Genomic DNA, 21,507 nt, shown 5'->3' on the forward strand with positions numbered 1-21,507 from the left:
CTAATCCGCACACAGCTCGGTGCCCATATTAGAGACATCCGACTTTGGGAGATGTCTCGTCACATGCGAACCGGAGATGCGGAGGCGTTGCGGCCGCTTCTTCTCGCCGGAGATCACCTGCCAAGCGAGCTGGACTCAGACGAAGGTAAACTCAGTGCCGCTCCATCACTTCAGCATTGACTGTGCTTTAAGCGGTGCCGGGAGAAGTACTCGGACGCTTTGCTTGGGTAAAACTACCAATACGTTGATGTGAACATACTCTGTTACAAGTGAAAGCACTGCACTTAAAATCCTGCTTCAGTGAAAGTATGAAAGTGTCTTCAGCAAAATGTAGATAACGAATCACGAGTACAAGTACTGGCCTTGCCCTGCAAGTTATCGCTGCTGGAGAGTAACGAAGTATATTTACTCAAGTATTTTAAGTGAACACAATCTTGAGGAACTCGTACCTCACTTGAGTGTTTATATTTGATGTCACTGCAACACAGCTGCAACTTAATGGATTAATCGATTAGTAGATCGACAGGAAAATTAATCTGCGACTATTTTCATAATCGAATAATCGTTGTAGTAATTTCTTACGCAAAAAATGCCGAAGATTTGATGGTTCCACCTTCTCAGATGTGAGAATTTGACACTTGTCTTTGTTGCACATGATACCAAACGGGCTGCCTTTGGGGGTTTTTTTGTGGGTCCTGGTCAGCCAAGACACAATTGATCAATCAAGAAAACAATCAGCAGATTGATCGATAATGAAAATAATTGTTTGTTCCCAAACAGCAGAATGAAAAGTACGGTGCAGCTTGGGTGCAGTGCAAGATACGAATACAGGTCCCCGCGTTCCCTTGCTCCGGGTTGTATGTGCGGTGATTAGTTTATGGTAATTTGGTGTAAAACAACATTATTTAGGAATATGCACCATGTGAACACAATCTAAACTAAAATTATCAATGTTTTAGGACTAGATTTAGACACAGGGACTCTCTAAGAGGACAAGGCCACAAGGTTAGTGGCACAGTTTCTCAAACAAATTTGCAAGTAATGATATCAGCAAAAAGCAACAGGCGCACACACACACACACACACACAGTGAACCTGGGAGCCCCGCATGTGTATCATTGAAAATCTTTAACCTAATTTTAAATATCCTAAAAACCACACCTGTTATCTGTAATGACAGTTTCTTCTGCATGAGAGGAGCTGTGGAGGGAAGCTATCATTTCATTTATGCTAAGTTTGTGGCCTTGATTTTTGCACCAACAAAGTAAAGGTCTAAAGCCACTGCTATGTCTTTAATACCTCCTCTATCTTGAGCTTACATTTCACCTGACCTGTTTGCGTGTACGTTTTGCTGCTCCACAGGTGAAATCATTTTTGACAGGAGCGCGTCAAACATCAAACGTGAAGCCGGGGGGAGTGCAAACAGAAGGTTAACATATGAGGAAGCAGTGGAGGAAGCAGGTAATCTACCCTTTCGATTGTGCGGTAGTTACTTTTGCCCGTATGTTTTGTCATGATAAGTAACGTCAGATGTGAGGTTAAACATATTTGTGATAAGTCAACGCACTGTGTTCTTGGTGTTGAGGATTTAAATATCTCACTGTAAACTGGAGGAGCAGGAGCATTCATTGCGTGGGCCTGTAGAACTCAAAATGTTTTGTTTTTTTTTTTCAGCTGAAAAAGACATTGTCCATAAGCTTTTTTTAATAGTCTATGAAAAATAAGATTTATAGAAATACCAGGATATGACCCAGTAGTGAGCAATGAGAATACAGCATATTCATAATAATCTTTTCACCCCAGTTTCTGCCACATTAGATTGAACTGTATATTTAAACTTATACATCCTGACATATTTGTTCAGCAGTATAAATGCAGTTCAATGTTACTTGCAACTTTGGTGTGTAATAGTGAGGTGTCAGGTTATCATAATGGGCAGGGCAGCTGGACTACATGGCTGTTGACTGTATGCAAAATAGGCCAACAAAAAACCAGAGGATCCTGTGATAGCTAACTTCTCTCTGTGTTTATTTCCTCTTTGTCCTGCTTCTGCTCACAGGTTTTGGTTTGTTTCACTGGCTACTGTTGGTGGTTTGTGGCTGGGCCAACGCCAGCGACGCTGTGGAGATTCTCTGTGTGTCTTTTCTCCTGCCAACGGCGCGCTGTGATCTGCTGCTGAGCTCTTCAGACATGGGCCTGCTGACAGCCAGCATTTTCCTGGGTGAATCACAGTCATTTAATAAACCAGTTAGCGTACCTGAGCTGGCACGGGACACCTGCGAAGGCAGTAACAGAAAACCCGGGACAACAACATGTCTCCAGTGGGCAGTGGCATCGTTCTCATACTTCTTCAAAATCTTGTATCCGTCAAAGTAAATGTAAACAAAGTTGTCTTAATGGCATTAAAAACTGATGAAAAACTTGGATACTAGGTACAAGGGGCAGTTGGACACACAAAGATTAAAAACTAGGTTTTAAAATGTTTTCAAAGTCTGAACTTTAACTATCCAGTCCACTTGTAAAATTAACAAACAAAAGGAAAATGAAAATATAGTTTGTTTTTCCTGGTCCAAGCAAGTTAAAAAATATATTTTCAGTATTAATGTTAGCAGACTTCAGGAATAATTTATGATTTATAATTATTTGTATTACATAATACTTGTTGCAAATACAGGCAGACTTGCTGTTTTAAGCATCTTGTGACATTTATTAACCTTTATGATTAGAAACTGTACCAAAAATGATAAAGCTAGAACTGGAATCAATAACCAAACTAAAATCCTAAAAGACTGAAACTAACAAATGCACAGTGTAAAGCAAATAAAACTAAACTGAACAGACAGAGTATTCAAAAATAAAAGGAAGGAAAAATCCCAAATTTTAATAGCTACTATTGTGAATCTTAAGTTAGTTAAAAGTGTAAGTACAAGTGTAAGTTCAAGAACTAAAATGTTAAAAGGAAAATAAAGTGTCCATGAAATGTGAATTTAGTTTGAATGAAATGACAGATATCAACTTATTTGACAAACAAATCAGTATATTACTGTCTTGTCATACTCATATTCTTAATTCCTGTTTTCTAGGAATGATGGTGGGTGGCTATATGTGGGGGTACTTGGCCGACCAGAGGGGGCGTCGCAGAGTCTTGGTTGTGTCCCTGACAGTAAACGGGGTGTTTGGAGCTCTGGCCAGCGTGGCTCCGTGGTTCTGGCTCTTCTTGCTGCTGCGGTTCATCAGCGGCATCGGGTGAGCACATGATTGGCTTTTTTTGTTTTACATTTATTATTCTCGTGGTAATCATTAACTAACAGCCACACACTCAATCAAGTCTACTTTAGTGGTTAGAAAGACCATCCTGCAACCAACGGGTCATTTTAATGCTTCACTGAAAGACATTTTGGAAAAAAGAATCACAGAAGTGGTTTAAATTACTTTGGGTAAATTAGGGCTGCAACTAAAAACCATTTTCATCGATGAATTTGGTGATCATTTTCTCAATTAATCGTTTTGTCTATAAAATGCCAGAACATAGAGAAAATTTGCCAGACTCAGACTTTTATCCGACCAACGCTCCAAAACTCAAAACACATTCGTCTTCTGTTCATACATGACAAAGAAAAGCAGCAAATCCTCACAATTAAGGAGCTGAAACCAGACAATATTGGGGTTTTTTTTTTTTTTGCTTGAAAAATTATTGAAAAAATTAATTGATTATAGAAATTGCTACTGATTAATTTTCTGAGACTAAATCAATTGACTAAAAGGTAAATGAAAAGGCCAGGATATGCCTCCAAAATGAATCAAGTTTTGGCAAAACCGACTAGAATTCAAGGATAAAAGTTCGAGGATAAATGTTGATTTCCTCCCCCCCTGTAGGGTCGGCGGGTCGATCCCTGTTATCTTCTCCTACTTCTCCGAGTTTATGCCCCGACTGAGGAGAGGGGCAATGATCAGCGCCCTTGCCACCTTCTGGATGGCAGGAAACATCCTGGCTGCAGGTGGGAGTCAACATAAATTCCTAAAACAGTGTCAGTGTGTGTTGCGGGATACAACATACCATAAAAGTTGTGAGTTGTAAGTGCTGCCGCCACTGATATTGTGGAAAAACCTCAGTCACATGCTAAGAGTGTTTAGTGTGTATTATTTAGCACATTATCTTGTTTAGACAAACAGAAATTCTCTCCAAGTTTTCCTTTATTCATTTTTTATTATTATTATTATTATTATAGTTATAGTTAGTTTGTAAGTCTTCTTATTATATGTTAAATTGATTGAATAACAGTTTAAAAAGTTTAAAAACAACAACCATTATTTTGTTAGCATTTTAACAACAACATACTGTTTCCCATGCGTCTGTCACAGCTTAGATGTTGTAGATTTCATGTTTGAAAAGCAAAAAAACACCCTAAAAATAAAACTTTGAGACATTTTTCACTTTTCTTTTTTCCCCTATTTGGGCATTTTGCTTTTATTTGATAGAGAAGGTAGAGATAAAGACGGGAAGAAAGGAGAGAGGGGGCAGACCCAACATCATATAGTAGAATACATTATTTATGTTATTTACATCAGGTTGATCTTTTTATTATCTGTCCCTACAAATAGATCTAGAAATGGTGGCAGAAATCCCAGAGCTGGATCTCTACTACGTTTAATCAATGAGTCCTGGCCCTAAAAAATTCAAACAAAGATTTAGACTATTAAACTTTCGAGTGAAAGAAGTAAGTTCCTTGTCAGGCACTATCAAAATAAGACAAAAATGACAGAATTCTGAAATGGAAAAATCAATAGCAGCCTGCGTTGAGCAGTGAGGGACTGTGTGTGTTTTTTGGCTGCAGGTCTGGCCTGGCTGGTGATTCCCAGGACCTGGGCACGTTTTTCTCTGGGAAAACTGGACTTCCAGAGCTGGAGACTATTTGTGGTGCTCTGTTCCGTTCCCAGCCTCACCTCAGCCCTCCTCTTCGGGCTGCTCATGCCTGAAAGCCCCAAGTTCCTCATGGAGGTATTCCAATGCGGTACTCGAGTGCTTGCGTCGGCAGGATGCTTTTTGCCCTGACCTGTCTTTGATATTTTTACCCTGTCTTTGCCAGGCTGGTCGGGAGAAGGAGGCGATCCACGTTTTCAGATTGATGTTTGAGCTGAACATGAAGGGAAGGGGAAAGGCTTTTCCGGTATGAACTTCCTGTATGCCTGGATGGATTTGTCGTCTTTGCTTGGTGTACAGATTTAACTGGTTTTCATCTTAATTAGACGATGATTAAGCAAAGAAGTGAAGTGGTGATGATACAGAGATAAATCAGTAGAGGTGTATAACACAAGCCAACCACAAAAACATATGAAAGGCAAAGACACAATAGATTAATGAATTTACAAAAGCAGAACAAAAGGTGGAATCAAAAGGTTCTCTAAACACGTCCTTTATGGCTTCAGTAATACATACAGGACTTACAGTACTGCCGTAAGTGTAATGACTCTACTCTTGTTCTAATCCAATCCTTTTTTGGCAGGAATTTGGTTTGTGTACGAGCTCCAGGCAAAGAGGGGAACTGGAGGAGTACGGAACTTGGGGTTCATGTAGAGAGCGACTCGCCAGCGTTTTAAAGAAGGTAATGTCACGCACTCAGACAAAGCCATGACTGGACATCCAGAGAGATGATTTAGAGGTTGCCGGAGTCAAACAGCAACTGCAGAGGAGAGTAAAAGCACATTTTTTTTCCCCCTCCTGATGTCACTCGGAGCATCGTTTTGACCAATGTGTTACCCTGTGTTTCTTCGTGGTACCTGAAGCAGATCAACAGGCTGTGGGGCCCCATGGCCAGAACTTGAGGACTGGGCCCCATTAACATCCCGCTCCTCCTCCTCCCTGTGCAGAGTGTGTAGTTTGTCTGTGCTGTAAAATTACCTGGGTTCGGGTTCAGGGCTGCGAGTAAACCCGGTTGCCCGATGAACCCGGTTATGTTTTATCATCAGTTTATCTTCTGACGATTTCCTCGATCAATTTAACGTCAAGAATAGCAGCAAATCAGAAAAGGCGGTAATCGGGCCCAGATAAACCCACCGGGGGGCTGCGGGGCAGAAATTAACTAAATATATCCTATCCTGCTCCCACAACCGCCGTCCCAAATTTAGTTTCTGATCATTTGATTATCTAAAATGTATCTATAAACACGCACACTGTGAACATAATATCAACCGAAATATAAAATGTATTTAACTGGATTTTGACGGATAAAACCAGGCCTCAGGATTAGGTAAAGAAGCGGGAGCCACTGTAAGACTCAGTCATGGTACTTCAGTGTTTGTTGTACTTCAGTGGTGCATATTCCCAAACAAGTTTGCATTCAATCCGAGTACCACAAACCAGCGGCCAACTGCCACTGTGCTTCTGGGGCTTTTTTTTTTTTTTTTTTTTTTTAAAAAGGGTTATTCCTTTTTATAACAACAGCCTTTCATTGTTGAGTGTTGATTAATTATTTCCTTTTGATTCAACGGGGTCATTTGAAATCCTCTCTTTGGTTTAACCTGCAGGGCTTGGAGCCCATGAAACAGATGTTTAGGGGTTCACTCAAATCCAGGAGCATCACTCTGCTCATCATCTTCTACTGCATCTCCTTCAGGTGAGAAATCCCGTCCGTCCGTCCACATTCAAAATACTGGGGTCCTCCTCCGTACCTCTGTTGTCGCGACGCGTGTTTGAACTCTGCTAATGTGACAAAACTACCGCCAGCAGCTCTGCAGCTTTAGAGGGAGAGAGAGAGAGAGAACTGATGGAAACATTTTATTGTCGTCAGCCAGAAATCATGTTGCGTAACTGCAAAAGCCTGCTCAAAAAGATGTTAGTCTTTACCAACCTGTCCGTGAGGCGTCATACCAAAGGATAGTGACCAGTTACCAGAAAGTCTAATACCAGTGACTCCAGTTTCATTTTCTGAACATGCTGACTCACTGCTGTTTGGGAGACAGCAGTGAGTCAGCCCCAGTGTGGGACTTAGATAAAGCCAGGTATGATATTACATTAAAAAACAAACTACTTTATCCTTAAATCTCCTTTTAATGGGTGTGTCTGCAGTTACTACGGGCTGTGGATGTGGTTCCCGGAGCTGTTTGCGAGAGTTGAGGACGGCGGCTCGCCCTGCGCCAACGTGTCCCTCCCGTCGCCGCTTCGCAACCAGAGCTGCTACCCGGTCAAGACAGCAGGTGTGTTTCCGGGATAACGAAGAATTTATGCTGAGTTTACTGCCGCCCGCTCTCTTCTTCCGGCCGGTGAGCACAGAACTGAACGCGAAGCTTTACATTCAGAGCTCATCCGTGGGAAATAAACCAGAAAACAAGGTCAAGGCTGAGAATGAGATTAAAATAAATAATTGTTAAATTATCTTTACCTGCAGCTGACTACACATTTTATTTACCCTGTCATCTTGTAAAATTGCTCCTCATAGAGTAATATTAGCTGAAATAGTGTGAAAGTATATAATATAATCTTCAAATACACTGTGCAGTGGAGCACCAAGTGCAAAAAGTGATAACAGGGGACAAAACAAAACCATGATCCCTCACACAGGTGACTTAGAGACTCTGAACTGCCCTTAAGTTTGAATGTGTTGTCTACATACGTGCTATGACCTGCCTGGGTAATGCTTTATTTTATGAGCGTGTAATTCCCTTTGTAATTTTCAAGACGTTTCCTGGAAAGAACTATATCATTTCATTCTGATTACAGGGCAAATAGGGGCAGCGGTCAGTTTGTGCAGCTCCAGTTAATTGGTAGCGTAACCTAGAGACCAACCTACCCTGATAGTAAATGGTAATAAAAAAAAATGAATGAGGAATGTATATTTATTTGGATTTACACTGCACATTTCTCTATAATTAGTACCAAATTAGTTATTTTCAGGAAAACTACTGACACATAAATGAAATGTTACCACTCGTACTGTACTTGTATAAGAGGGGTTAGAATATCGGTTGGTGGGCGTCTCTTTATTTCATCCCCACTTTCCTCCCTGTGTCTGTTCCTCACCCGACAGTGTACGTGGAGGGCTTCGTCGTCGCTGCATCAAACCTGCCCGGCAACATCTTCACCATCCTGGTGATGGACAGCACCGGAGGAAAGGCGCTGCTGTGTGAGTCTGTTGTTCGTAAAATGCTATGTGTCATAGCTCAATTTGGGGGATGTGTTGAGATGCAGCGGCTGTCTGAAATGAAGTTTTGCATCCACTCTCCCAAGGGTCAGTGATAGATAGATCATTGACTTCTCTCAGCACACTTCATCTTTAACGGTAGGTGAATACTTTTCCGAAACGAAACCTCAGTTGTACTGTTGGGCTAGGGCGGAGTGTGTCTTCTTCACTTTCCCCGTCTAGATTTTGTCAGCCTAGAATTAAGACAGTTACCGCCGCGCCTGGGATTAAAAAGAGAAATAAATAATCTGTGGGCGAACATCAGCGCCGACCTCATTTTAGAAAGGTGACTGATCAGAGTGGACGTCCAACATAAATTTCCAGTGAGTAGTTACGTTAAAAAAAAAAAAAAGCTAAATACTTTTTTTTTTTTTTGTCTTTACTTTACTATTTTACTATTATTTTAACTTCATTGAGAATGATCATTTTTAGCAGTGGCAAGTTGGGAAAGTTTGTTCCTAAATAGGGCGCAGGCAGGCTGTAGGTTTTTAAAGGGGGAAAATCTCAGTGCTTGAACAATCAATCACTTTGGTCAGTTGTATTGATCAACAACTCCAGCAGCCACCCACAGCTGGGTAGACACTCTCTGCTTAATCAATAAATGCCTCAATCCCATACGTCAGAATGGCATCTTAGACACGGTTACCACGCCATGAACCCTCGCACCCGACGTCTGATCTTAAATCTCTTGTCGTCTCTGCTTTGTCTCCAGCCTGCAGCCTGGTGGTGTCCAGTCTGAGTGTCTTCCTCATCTACGTGGTCCAGACCAGAGACCAGAGTCTGCTCCTTTCCTGTGTCTTCAGCGGCGTGTCCGTGATCGCCTGGAACGCCCTGGACGTGGTGGGAACGGAGCTCTACCCGACGCAGCTACGGTACCTCGTCTTAAAACTATATCTCAAGTTCAACAGGGTCCATAGAAGCGGCTTAAGGGTACCCCGTGCAGCTTTTGACCACGAAGAAGACTGCGAGCTCGTGAACAGGGATTTTAAAAAAATGCGGGTTTCAAACTTCAAACGAAAAATCGTCTTTGCAAACGTGTTACGCGGAAGCACGCTGCATTTAACATGTAATTTAGACCTCGAGATTTCAGACAAAGGGTTTTGGTGAGTAACTGTGAATGTAAACACAACTTTAAGAGAAAACCCCACATGGCATCTTTTTAGTTTTTATTTTTTTTTCTGTTTTTCACTTAAAAGGCTTTTATTTTCAAATTTGGATATCATTTTTTTTCTGGGGTTTTATTTAGCCGCCAAGAGACCTGCCAGTGGGTCTCACGATAAATCTAAGGGCTGAGATTTTTGCTGTTTTTCTTCGGGCCTCCAGAAATCCAAGCCAAAAAGATTGGGAAGCATTGCTACAGGTTACATTGGAGAAATCCAGTTAAATGTTCTCAAGGTCTCAGACGCGGTTTTGATACTTCCACTGTACTACTGGAAGGGTTTTATTGGCATTTTTTAACGTTTGCGCCTATGATCTATGCTGCTTTATTTACTTGCCTTTTTTTCTTTTTTCTTTTTTTTTTTTTTTTAGCAAAGATAACATAACATTTTCCTCTTTTCAGAATAAGCAGTTTCTGCTATACAGACAGCACTGGGACAAACATAAAGGAGGCGGCGACAAGTTAAATGTCTTTAATTTTTACAGTCGTGCAATACAAGGATTTAGTTTTGTCAGAGGAACTTTTTAAGTTGAGGTTATGCACATATTAAAGTAGGTAAATAAAACACAGATGCTCACATGTCCTCATTAACCGTGTCTTTCTCGCTTTTAGGTCCTCTGCTCTTGGTTTCTTCACCGGCGTGGGCCGAGTGGCAGCGATCACGGGCAACGTAGTCTTCGGAAAGTTGGTGGACACGAACTGCGCCGTACCGGTCCTGCTGGTCTCCGCTCTGCTGATGACCGGAGGACTGGTGGCTCTTCTGCTCCCACAGACCCGGCAGACCGAGCTCACCTGATCGCGAGTAATTTTAGATCACTAAATTATCAGCAAACACCCTCTTCGTGTCCTTTAAAAGAAGGAGACAGGAGGATTTCTGCCTTTTGAAGTTCTCTGATCGCACACAGCTCCTGTTTCTGCCAACAGAGGATGTTTGAATCCTTTGCCTTCTGTCATCTCTCTGTGCCTTTTGTGGTGCCTCATTTAAAATTCCAGCAAAAAGAAAAAAATATCAAAAGGACAGCAGGCCCTCTCCACCTTCCAAGAAATATTATTCAGGAAAAGTGAGTGAGGAGAAGAAGAAATGCAATTGTACTACAGTATATAGTGTGAGCTCGTGAGAATTCAAGTCCTTATCAAACAAGCTATGAACCTTCAAGGACGCCTTTAAAAAGTTTTTCAGTCTCTAAACTTCTAAGTCTTGTCTTCGAAGTCAAAAAAGCAGTTTGAGCTTCAAGGCTGTCGTCGGCCTCATTTATGAAAAGGAGTGTATTTGTCACCTTGACAGAGAAGGCTCTCGAAGGATGTTTCAGGCTTTAATGTTGTGTTTGTTTATTTATTTGGTTACTCAAGAGTTCTAGGTTTGCTATTAGTTAAAAAACGTGTCTCAAAAAATATCTGCAGAAAACACTGCGCGTTCCACATCTTTCCTGTTTTACTTTGTAAAGGCCTTTTGTTTTTCAGGCTCACTGACCTGGAATGTATAAACACACGCCTGCAACTTTGAGCTTGCAATCTCTCAGTCTAAAAACAAACTGAAAGGACTCCCATAAGTGTGCTTTTTTAAACTCCAAAGCATCCATCCATACGTACAGTAGATTTTGAGTCGTGCATTCATTGAAAAGTGTCAGTCTGCGCCAAATCTGTCATGTCCTCCACAAACTGGAATCACACTAGTGAACCAAAGATTGCTCATTTCCCGACTTCTTCAGGTACAAACGACCAAATCTTTGTATCCGCCTGAGAGATAAGCTCATTTTCCCACCGGTGATCTTGCAGATGTCTCTGTTTTCAGGGAAGGTTTCACATTACTTTGCGACTACTGAAGCACTTTAAAAATAAATACATGAATGAATAGACACTACTTCTTTCATCTCAGCAGAGTCTGTTTTGCTGTCATATCACCTGTACATGTGCTGTCACACAGCTCAGATTGTATTTGTGTTCAGATCATTTACTTGAGTAAAAGTGTAAATAAAAACAGTATAAAAATACTTCACTACAAGCAAAGGTCCTGCATTCAAAAACCCAATTAAGCAAAATGTACTTTTGTTGTGAAATATTTGGCGATTCGACGTCTTTGGGCCTCAGACTGAAGATTTTTTTTAATAAAGGATCATAAGCCAAAAATGTTAGAAAGCTCTGGTTTTAATCTTTAACAATGCGTTTTATTCTATATGCTTACCAGGTGTGTTGTTTTTATTTCAATCTGAATCTCAAAAATAACTACCAGGTGAAAACGACAGCATTTCCCCCTTAAAAGTAGTAGAGTAGAAGTATAAAGTAGCATAAAATGGAAACACTTCAGCAGCGCGGTACTTGAGTAAACGTTCCTTTCCAGCACTGTTGAAAACGAGGACGTCCCTGAAAATGTTTTGACGTTTTGAAGGAAGCACTGAGGCCACTGCCCTCCAGATTTTAGAGAAGTAGCCTACAGACACGCCAAACATTCAACGGGTAGAAACTGAACAGATGGATGAGTAGAACAAAAGTGAGTGTTTACAACTTCCTTTTTTTTTTACATCGTAACTCAAACTGCCACTCCTTGTATCTCCCACACGTTTACCGTTCATTCACTCCCTTAATACAACTGTCAGTTTGAGATTAAGCAGTACTGTGTCCAGGGGTTTTTTTTTTCTTTGTTTTGCGGCGAAGGACAAAGGACACAAACATTCTGTATCTGTATTTTTTTATTTGTATAATAAATAAACTTGTAATACTTCAAGAGCACATTTCACAACCACACACAGGGTATGATAAACCGTACTTTGGATATTTGAAAGCCGATGCAGATAAAACAAATCGCCAGACACGAATTACGATCTGGAGAATCGTTTTATCCGACTGTTTCTGTGAAAACAGACTTTTTTTCAGTGGATTGTTTTACATTAAAAGTAGACTTTCTTACTCTTTACATTCTTCGTAATGGCTGTGCTGCAGTGACTGGAAATTCCAGGTCTGAGTGGTTGAATGGTCAACAATGCAACAGGTACAAAAAAAAAAAAAAAAAGGCCAAAATAAAACCGTCCACCACTGCTGCTCAGTTTTTTTTATGACTGTGCCCCTTCGGTAAAACACAACAGTAAAGGAACAATAAATAAAAACACAGATAATGTGTTAGAGGTAAGAAAAAAAAAGTGCAGCAACTGAGGGGCCATAACAAAAGAGAAGCCACGTGACCTCTGACCTGAAATCGAAATGTGATGAAAGGCATGAAAACGGTCACCTGACAAACGAGATCGAGGTAACACCGAAACGCTTAACTCGGAAACGTCGGACGTCGTCGTGAGCACATGATCTAAAGGTATTTTAATTGATTGAAAATGGTCCCGAGGGCAAAGTGTGACCGGTAAATTCGGTTAGAGCTGAAACAATCAGTCGTTTGACGGAAAATTAATCAGCAGCGATTTTGATTACTAATTAACTAATTTAAAAAAAAAATGGTTTCAGCCTCTTAAATGTCAATATTTTTCTGATTTTCTCAATTTTCTCAATTAATCTTTGAAGACGAAGTGTTTCTTGTTTTGTTTTTTTTAACTATTTTCTTTTACTGTATGGAGCAAATGATGCATCGCTTACCCTGGAAAACAGTGAGCGGATAAATTGATAATGAGAACCGGCGTCGATTGAATCCCGAGAGTTTGGTGACATTTGTTAAGCGGATTTGTGTCGATCTCCATTTCTCCCGGTAACGTTTGCATCTTTGTGACAAACTGACAAACTGTTTCTGTTTGTCAGGTAGAAACTGATGATTAAATGAGAGACGGGTGAATCCCTTTTTAATCTTTGTAGCTCGTATTCTCACGCACCGTAAAATATCGATATAATGATAATGTGCTTCGTGATGATTTCAAGTCAAGTGTTACTGGAGTCGTTTTTGAAAACAGCTAGTTTATGTTTGCCGGGTCAATATTCAGTATCATCACGCCCACCAACACACACACACTCATACACACTCACACACACACACACACACACACACACCTTAGAGTAGTACTGTATTACATGTCGCAAAGCACACAATAACATTTATACATCTTCAGTTTTTATGGAGGCCCCACTTAACTGCGGTGGGCATGTGCACTATGACAGCTACTGTAGTCAAAATGCTAACATCGCAGAATGTGAAGTGAAAAAATCCTTCTTTATCCCCGGGAAGTGGTGAGTTATGGATTAAGAGCAAAATACTGTGGCAAAACGGATTCAGTCGCTGGTAGTTGTTGTCTCAGTCCAGCCTTCGTGCTACATTCGAGCAATGACTTCGAATAACCCGAGGAGTATTGATTAAGCTGATCTTACGGACTCTTTCGTGGTGACCTGTTGGGTTGTTTTAATTTATACCCACAGTATATCTTCTATTCCCCTCAACGTCTACATCTACCTACTTAAAACAGGCCGACAACTGGTAACTAACAAGCTAAAAAGGAAAACTGGTGCGACGGATCTGCGTGTCCACTTGTCACGGAAAAATAAGGCCCACCTCGTTTCACCAAAAAAAACCCCGTCCAGTGAAAAAACAAACAAACAAACTTGGTTTTATGGGTGAAACTGGATCACTTTGAAAACGTATTTTTCTCGGAAGCGGACTCCCTTTGACCATCCAGCCGTGTGGCTGCAGTTTTTACCGCTTTTGTTGTACATCTTTTTGCGTCCTCGGATTAACGGCACGGAAACACTTCCGTCCGCTCCGACGGCGACAGTTTTTCAACTCGACTCGCTTCGTGTTTTCAAAGCGTTACGCCACATCTCACGGGGCCCCTCGGCAGGTGGAGTTTTTTGTTTTTTGTTTTTGTTTTTTTTGCTCAGACGCGATCACGTGACGAAGCGCGAAAGTTTGGTGACGTCATTAAAAGTGGTCGCATGGTGAAGGGCGGGGGGTATCATCGTATGTGAACGGCCTCCCTTATGGTTCTCTGGTTCTCTGGTTCTCGACGGCCTTTAGCCTCTTCCCAGTCGATGCCGCGTCTAGTTTTTAGCTCGATAGTCGCAGGCGGCTGATGTCGTCTGTTTTCCAGTGTACACCTCTGATCTGCTGCCACACCACGAACTGTCCGGACTTCTCAGGTCCTCTTACTGCCCCCCCAGAGTCAAAACCTAATCATAGAGAAGCAGCATTCAGTTTTTAATGTCTGCGACAAATTCCCAAAAAACTTGAGGTCTGCATCAACTCAAGGCTTACAACTTTTCTGTTTTCCACTGCCTTTTTATTAAATAACATTTGGGGCTATTCATTCATATCTCGCACGCATTAAAATTCCTGTTTTATTCAGCTTTAGCTTATTTATTTTAAAATCATACTCATGGGGTATGAAACTTTTAATATCGCCTTTGTGTTTTCTTTTATGTACAAAACTTTGGATCGCGTTGTTGTCGAACGATGAAATGCAAAAACAAACTCGCCACCCTTCGGTCTCGGCGACTCCACGCGCTGAGGAAGGTCACGAGATGTAGCCGAAAGCTTTGAAAACATAAAGTAAGTGAAGCCAGGAATGAACCATCAAGCGGGATTCTGTCATGGGGATTGTTTCACACTCAGATGCATTCGAATGGGAGTTACTGTTTCATCTAAAGTAAATTTAAAATTGAAAAGATGCACACACGTCTATGTTTTATTTACTAAGATTTTTTTTTTTTTCCTCATAAATCTTGAGCCCACTAAATCTAATTGGGTCGTCAGGGAAGGAAAACAAGTACTTTTGGATGATGAAATGTAAGAAAATTTGGAAGGGAGCGAGGGATTTCACATCAGTCACGTCTGATTGTCTTAAGTTTTGTGTACAGCTGTGGCATTCGGGGTTTCTGGAAGCGATTTCTAAAAGTGTGGTGGTGGTGGAAGGGGGCGCTTTAACAAAACAACAAACTGGAGTTAAACATTCTGGACACGTCCTCATTGACACTGCTTACAGGAGAACGGAGGAGATGCTACACGTGTGATGAGTCCCTGGACGATCCGTGAGCGGCGGGTGGAGCGAGGGGCCCGGGAGGGCGGCGAAGGTGGCGCGCGGACGCAGGTCACTGCGTCAGGGCCAGGAGGATGTCTTTCACCAGCATGGTGCCGATCACCATCTTCTCGCAGTTGACCGTCAGCTGGGCGGCGCCCTCCTCTCTGGTGGCCACGGTGACCAACACCAGGCTGCCGCTGGTCACCGTCCTGCCGGCGAACCTGTGGGCGGGAGGGACAGGAGGACTGAGGTCAAAGCAGCGAAGGCCGGAAGTAAAGAGGAAGCCACAGAGCAAAGTAGGGATACACACGATTCAAATTAAAAAAAACGACACGAACAGCAGTCTGGTCAACAATGACCTGACTCTGAGTAATGACCACGGACGTCTTTCAAACTTCCACACACTTGGCACGAGAGCTTCCCTGAATGGGCCCTTCCTCTAACTGTGGTCCCAGCTGCCGAAATCCTGGATTGACTTTTGCATCTCTGCTCCGTACTCACGCGTTTGAAACCATTACCCTGACTGGCCTGCTACTGGCACCGAGAATAAACTGAAACGGCTAAATGATTCAGATACACTGCGTTTAAACCGGGGTTCAAATCAGCACAAGAGTAACTCTCGGAATCTGAGTGAAGATAAGAAATTTCTAGCCTGCTTCACCGCAGATTCGGTTCAGACAAAATTTAACATGGAGGAAAGAAAACTGCATCTTCAAATAGAGGCGTGAACACTCTCTTGATTTTGGTCTGTTAAGGTGTTCACTGAAATATTGATTATAATTTGGTCAAATGTTAAAATCACACAAATTGGTCACATGGGATCGGTGTGAAATGTAAGACGCAACCACCCCATTTGCAGCAGAACATAAAGAAATGGTCGATTTTTGCCTCTGCGTTTTGCTGTGTTTGGAACCATTGCAGCGGTTGGCCAGATGGGGGCGCTATAATTGCAAGTCAAAATTTTTTGAAAAGCCACAACTGACAAAGCCACATGAGGCTTCTTCACAATCCAGCCACGAGGGCGCTACACTAAAAGGCTGGTTCCCATAATTACAAAGACACACACAGTCTCACTTATCTTTGTTGTCATCTAGCCACGCCGCGCAAAACAAACTGTGTCTCAGAACAAGTTTTTGCAGATCAGGATTTTCTTTACGAGACCAGAGGTGACTAAAAATCATGTTTTTTTTGGGGGTTTTTTTGTTTGTTTTTTTTAATTTCCAACCCCTTCAAATCTGAAATCTGCTCCAACCGCAGACTGTGTGGCAGTTTGTTGTGTCTGAACTAGACATTAGCCTGAAATGTGCAACACGTTCATTCAACATTCTCGGCACAGCTGTTCGTGCTTTGACACAACTTGCCCCCATTTGGCCGGAAAGGCTCCTCCATCCTTTCGGGCAGGCAGCGAACGCTTGCCGTGGCCTCAGGTAGATTGAAGATCAGCCCCCAACGCAGCTTTGTGTTGGCAGCGTGGCGGCTGATTCCTCTCCTCACCCTCTCACCTGCACTCTTTGTCCGAACCGCAGGGGACCCTGCTGAGGCTGGCGGCGGCGGTCACCCGCTGGACGATGGCGTGCTCGTTCCGGCACTTCGCGTCCAGAGTCAGCCTCTCTGTGATTTCATTCATGCCCATCAGCTGACCTGCAGGGGGGGGGGGGTGAGCAGAGCTCCGATGTTAGCTGCTGCTTGTCTTCTCCCAGTAGCCAAAAAAAAAACCAAGCAGTTATTATGAATAACTGTACATAACAGGGTGCTGCTTCTACCGGTGTGGGGACTCAGTACAGTGCGGATTTATCCAAGAAAGAAAATAAAATCAATCATTTTTCAGGTTTATCTACCAGCTACAAACATATACAGTATTATACTCAGATACTGTATATATGTCCTAAAACTGCAGCGATTTCTGCATCACCACGAGCGATTCTTACAGGTCCTCTGTGGGACGGATGTGATGCTTACCACATCCATAAAGTACAAAATGCCCCTTAAATTTAACCTGGAAATGTACTGATGCCTCCCACAGAACACAGTAGAGGAGCGACTCAGTTTTCCCGCTGAATGCACAGCACGAAAGAGGCAAATGTGCGCGCTTCCCGCCTAGTTCAATGCCCAATCAATTTCCACTGTGGTACTGTGAGATGGAGAAGTTCTTCCAAAGAGGCATCTTTCTCCCCAGGAACTACTGGAAGTGGATGCCTCCCAGTAAGCACTGATTTTTGGTGATTTGCAGGTCAGACGACATCAGGACGTCCAGTTGAAAACCTGGCTGAAAAATGAATGTATATTGTGTGTGTCTTTAGGTTTTGGACTGTTCGGACAGAACAAGCCATCTGAAGACGGCATCTCGGGAATTTAGCCCCGAGTTTTCTGACTTGAATTTGTGCCTTTTGCCTGTGGATTACAATAGAAAACGTTTTAAAATAAAACACTTTGATTCTGAACTGGCTGAGAGAGGGAGCAGCGGAAGAGAGATCAAAGTGAGCGAGCGAAGAAAAATAAAACATTATTGTCATTATTATCCGACTGTTTCACGGAGGTTATGTCATAAAACAAATAACTAACCATCAGACTCTCAGCAGAATGTCTCTGTGGGGACTCTGGAGATTTCAGTCTCCATCAGAGCCACGCAACAGTAAATAATGATTTAAAAAAAAAAAAAAAATGCTCAGAAATGACTTTTAATTCCTAGAGTAGTTCCTCTGGTTCTACAGCTCCCGGGACTTTTTTGGCTGAAAAGGGGCTAAAGCTTTGCCTTAGGGGGGGCCTGAGCCAAAAAGGCTGTGAAACATGGGAATAAACGAATGATCAGTTCAATAAAAAACAATCAGCAGATTAATCTCTCATGAAAATAATTGTTAGTTGCAGCCTTACACAGAACTACACCTTTAAATATGGTCATTAAAACTAAGACGTCTAAAAAAAGCTCTTATATTTATATAACAAGAGTTTATCAAATGTGACCACGTGAAAGGGGGGTCGCTCATAATGAAGAACCTGAATCCCCTCGGCTCTGCGGAGTTTCAGCTCACTGCTTCAGCTTTTCCGAGCCGCAACTTCAAACTCTCTCCGCTCACATAGCGTCGTTTTTCGGATGTGGCAGGCAGCTGTTTTCAGTGAACAAGCTTTAAAAAAAAAAAAAAAAAAAAAAAAACCCACCGAGCACTACCTGCTCCCCACCAAACAGCAGACGGACGCGGTCACAGACCAGCTGGTGAACACAGTGGAGCATTTAGCAGCTAAAGAGCCTGACGTTTCCCTCAGGAGGTGGTAGAAAAACAAAAACCGAGCTAAGAGCGCGAATGCTGGGCTTAGACTCATCAGGTGGCCAGGAAACAGGAATGTCGAATGCTAATGTTGCCATATAAACTTTGGAGGTGGTGATACGTCGGTGTTGTGTTGACGGCGTGTTTCCGCTGCCCCCACTGGCCTTAAAAAAAAAAGTCAGTTATTGCAGGTTTAACCGGATACAGCCTGGTTTTAACGTTGATTTCAAGAGGCCTTTTGACCTGCAAATCACATTTTAAAAAAAAAAAAAATCTGTGCTTACAAAGTCTGAATATACAACAAACCATTCAGACAAAAAAAAAAAAAAAAAAAAATGCATTGTGACATTGCAATACTTCAGGTTCATTTCAGCAAGTTTGAAAGCTCAGATAACAGAAAGATGAACGATGGTGCAAGTGATCGAGTGCTGCTCTCAGCCTGATGTTTTGGGGGGGTTTTTTTGTTTTTTTTGAAGAGTGAATCAGGATCAGTGGATGAGCATGTCCAGTCATTCCCGGTGGTAGCAGAGTGTGAGTGGCCTTTGGAAGATGCACTTCAGCACAGGTGAGTCCGTTCTGCAGCTACAGACCCCGGAGATGCAGTTAGGTGTGAGATTACCAAGGCAGGGGGAGGGGAGGAGGAGGGGGAGTCAGCAGGAGGCGTTAGGGGAAGGCGGACGAGGGTTAGGAGGGGAGTGGGGGTCTGTGTGAGGCTGGCTAAAAGGCAGGTGGGCACACAGACGGCTGGGAAGGACAAATCTCTCAAAGCCAACTTACCTAGATTCTGTAATAGCTTCTCTATTGGGGACAGTACGAAGAGGGAGGAACCGTGAACATGGCACACGTTTAAAGAGTCACTTTGGATTTGTTAGAGCTCAAAACTCGCTCAGTGTTAGTCAGGATGGAAAATGAACACCAGACACCAGAAACATGATGGTAGCTATTGTCTGCAGGTGCTCTAGCAAACAGTTTGGTCACACTGTACTGAAAAATACCATGCGGTTTCATTTCGGCGTATTTAAAGTCCAATTACAGGTGTTGCATTTATTTCAACCTAAGTGAAAAGACCTTTGCACTTCACATAAAATGTGTCTACAGCTTATATCATATGGACAAAATCTTCAAATAGATGCTGATGTGATCTGATGTGAGAGTAATTCTGTGTGTGAGGAGATTGCTAAAGATATAATGAGAATCGTTGGAAAAGAAGTTGCTCTTTTGTCACATTATACCCAGAAAAAATCCCAGATAAAGCCATGGCTCAGGATGAATACGTCCTTAAAATACTTTTGTATTTTAAGGACGTATTTTTTTAAGTTTTGTATAAAACTTATGTGTTGGGGAGAAGTCGTAAAAAAGCAAATAAGAGAAATCGGCTGTTTATCAACCCCTGTACAGTACAAGCAAAGTGGCCAACTCCCCTTTCCCATTTTTATAGACTTGTTTTAATGTGATGGCAGTTAAGTCATGTTGATTTTTTTATATTCCATGGCTCTTAATAGAATTATTTTATCTCCTTTTGTCACGCACCTTGCTCCTTTTTAAACTCGTTCTCTGTCAGGAAGATGGGCCTCATCAGCTCCCCAACCGGCGGCTGGATCGACACGAAGAATTTCCTGGAGTGAGTGCTGCAAACGGAGACAGACGTGAAAAAAAAAAGTGCGGCTTCGGGGATTATCATCATTTTTCCGAAAGGACGGAAGAATTTCCGAATTTATGGGATCTAAACTTTGCTGCTCGATATTGTTTTTGTTTGTTTCTGGATCTGCTGTACACGGAGACACAAAACCCAGTGGGATCACATATCTCAATTGGGGGTTCAAAAACAATATTTCGCTTGGCCCCGCAGACAAAGGCAAAGCTATGAGGTCAGACGAAGTGAGTGTAAATTCAAAGCTCGGCAGATTCGTGAGAGGCAGTTCGTTACGACATCCGTTCTGTCTCTCACTGTCGCCCAGCAGTACAGGAGGACTGCGGGGCGGGGACACGCACACTCTCAAACACGGAATCCGTCTCACCACAGCTGGAAGTTCGCCGCCTGTGTTGAGTCACAGAAATCGATGCCCATCACAGCCGTGGCCGTCTCACCCGCCGGCAGCAGCTCTGCAGACACGGAGGAAAAACAGAGGCAAGAGTGTTGACACGTGCCCAAATGAAGCCACGTGAAGCTCCTCAGGCAAGCAGCTCAGCCGCTTTGATCTATGAGGACCGGCGTGGCAGGCTCCGGTGCAGGCTGCGTTAGGTGGGACTCACTGGAGAAGCTAAGCTACACGCTAATTGTAAGATGGCCGTTGATGCACAGAATAAAGTGTAGATTATGGTGACTCAGCTCCAGAAAGAGATGTTGGAAAACAAAAGAAACTTTTTGCTTCTCTGTGTGTGAAGTTAAACTAACAGTGGTATTCCAAAGATGCTGTTTGACTGACATCCATCGTTGCCTGTTAGTACTTAACAACTGCGTACTTTCATTCCTTTTATATCAACTGATAATCAGTATATGGTGAATATCGTGTACAATTAGTTTGCAGAGTCTATTGTGAGTTTTAGAAATGTGTTCAATGAATTAAATTATATAGTCTAAGCATATACATCCATTGTATCTTGCAGGAGGCAGAACTTTCTACTTAATTCTGAAAACCTTACAAGCGTAACTTATAGCTTTTGTACCATGACTTTTACTCACAGCAGTACTTTCCATAAAAATCTTTTGTAGTCATGTGGTTTTGGCTTTTTTTTTTTGCTGTGCTACCTTTACATGTATTTTATATCCTGTTTTAGTTTGTTCTAAATGCTTATCTACATCAAGTTAATCGTCATATACCTTTCCTAGACTTCTTACACAGCATTTTATGGTATTTAGCTTTTTCATAATGTAAATCCTTTCAGTGGGATTAGTAATTTCGATGATAGCGATGAGCCTAAGGATCGGTTTGGTTCAGAGCAAAATATCCTGACAAACGCTCGACAGA

At 42.3% G+C, this 21,507-nt stretch overlaps 2 protein-coding genes and 1 long non-coding RNA gene across 4 annotated transcripts in view; 2 read left to right on the forward strand and 1 right to left on the reverse strand.

The window, feature by feature from the left end:
- The first annotated feature begins 27 nt into the window (after window positions 1–27).
- sv2 (synaptic vesicle glycoprotein 2) lies at window positions 28–11,211 on the forward strand. Its single transcript, XM_040133002.1, has 13 exons — window positions 28–145; window positions 1,363–1,461; window positions 2,060–2,221; window positions 3,084–3,246; window positions 3,877–3,998; window positions 4,836–4,999; window positions 5,088–5,168; window positions 5,505–5,603; window positions 6,526–6,614; window positions 7,067–7,194; window positions 8,025–8,120; window positions 8,890–9,049; window positions 9,949–11,211. The coding sequence occupies exons 1-13, from the start codon at window positions 52–54 to the stop codon at window positions 10,130–10,132; spliced, it is 1,641 nt and encodes a 546-aa protein (XP_039988936.1). The 5' UTR covers window positions 28–51; the 3' UTR covers window positions 10,133–11,211.
- A 1,293-nt stretch (window positions 11,212–12,504) lies between these two features.
- LOC120793190 lies at window positions 12,505–21,247 on the forward strand. Of its 2 annotated transcripts, XR_005707958.1 has the most exons (4): window positions 12,505–12,637; window positions 15,240–15,571; window positions 19,015–19,103; window positions 20,100–21,247. It is a non-coding gene; the product is annotated as an uncharacterized LOC120793190 (long non-coding RNA). The 2 variants fall into 2 exon arrangements; XR_005707957.1 differs by lacking the exon at window positions 15,240–15,571 and having other exon boundaries at window positions 12,508–12,637.
- Window positions 15,346–21,507, reverse strand: part of LOC120793187 (AP-3 complex subunit beta-2) — a 42,475-nt gene continuing 36,313 nt past the window's right edge. Inside the window, exons 24-28 of the mRNA XM_040132997.1 lie at window positions 20,557–20,641; window positions 20,069–20,166; window positions 19,316–19,336; window positions 16,778–16,916; window positions 15,346–15,496 (exon numbers count right to left, since the gene is read on the reverse strand). Of these exons, the coding sequence (XP_039988931.1) occupies window positions 15,346–15,496; window positions 16,778–16,916; window positions 19,316–19,336; window positions 20,069–20,166; window positions 20,557–20,641 (494 nt within the window). The remainder of the gene's footprint in view (window positions 15,497–16,777; window positions 16,917–19,315; window positions 19,337–20,068; window positions 20,167–20,556; window positions 20,642–21,507) is intronic.

This window comes from Xiphias gladius, chromosome 8, assembly GCF_016859285.1.
Source record: "Xiphias gladius isolate SHS-SW01 ecotype Sanya breed wild chromosome 8, ASM1685928v1, whole genome shotgun sequence".
Classification (NCBI taxonomy): Eukaryota; Metazoa; Chordata; class Actinopteri; order Istiophoriformes; family Xiphiidae; genus Xiphias; species Xiphias gladius.

Excerpts from the sequence above, each read along its gene's own strand:
- sv2 (XM_040133002.1), top strand. The coding sequence starts at position 52 with ATGTCTCGTCACATGCGAACCGGAGATGCGGAGGCGTTGCGGCCGCTT. Across the intron at positions 146-1,362 it reads CGAGCTGGACTCAGACGAAG|GTGAAATCATTTTTGACAGG; the intron begins GTAAACTCAGTG and ends GCTGCTCCACAG. Across the intron at positions 6,615-7,066 it reads TTCTACTGCATCTCCTTCAG|TTACTACGGGCTGTGGATGT; the intron begins GTGAGAAATCCC and ends GTGTGTCTGCAG.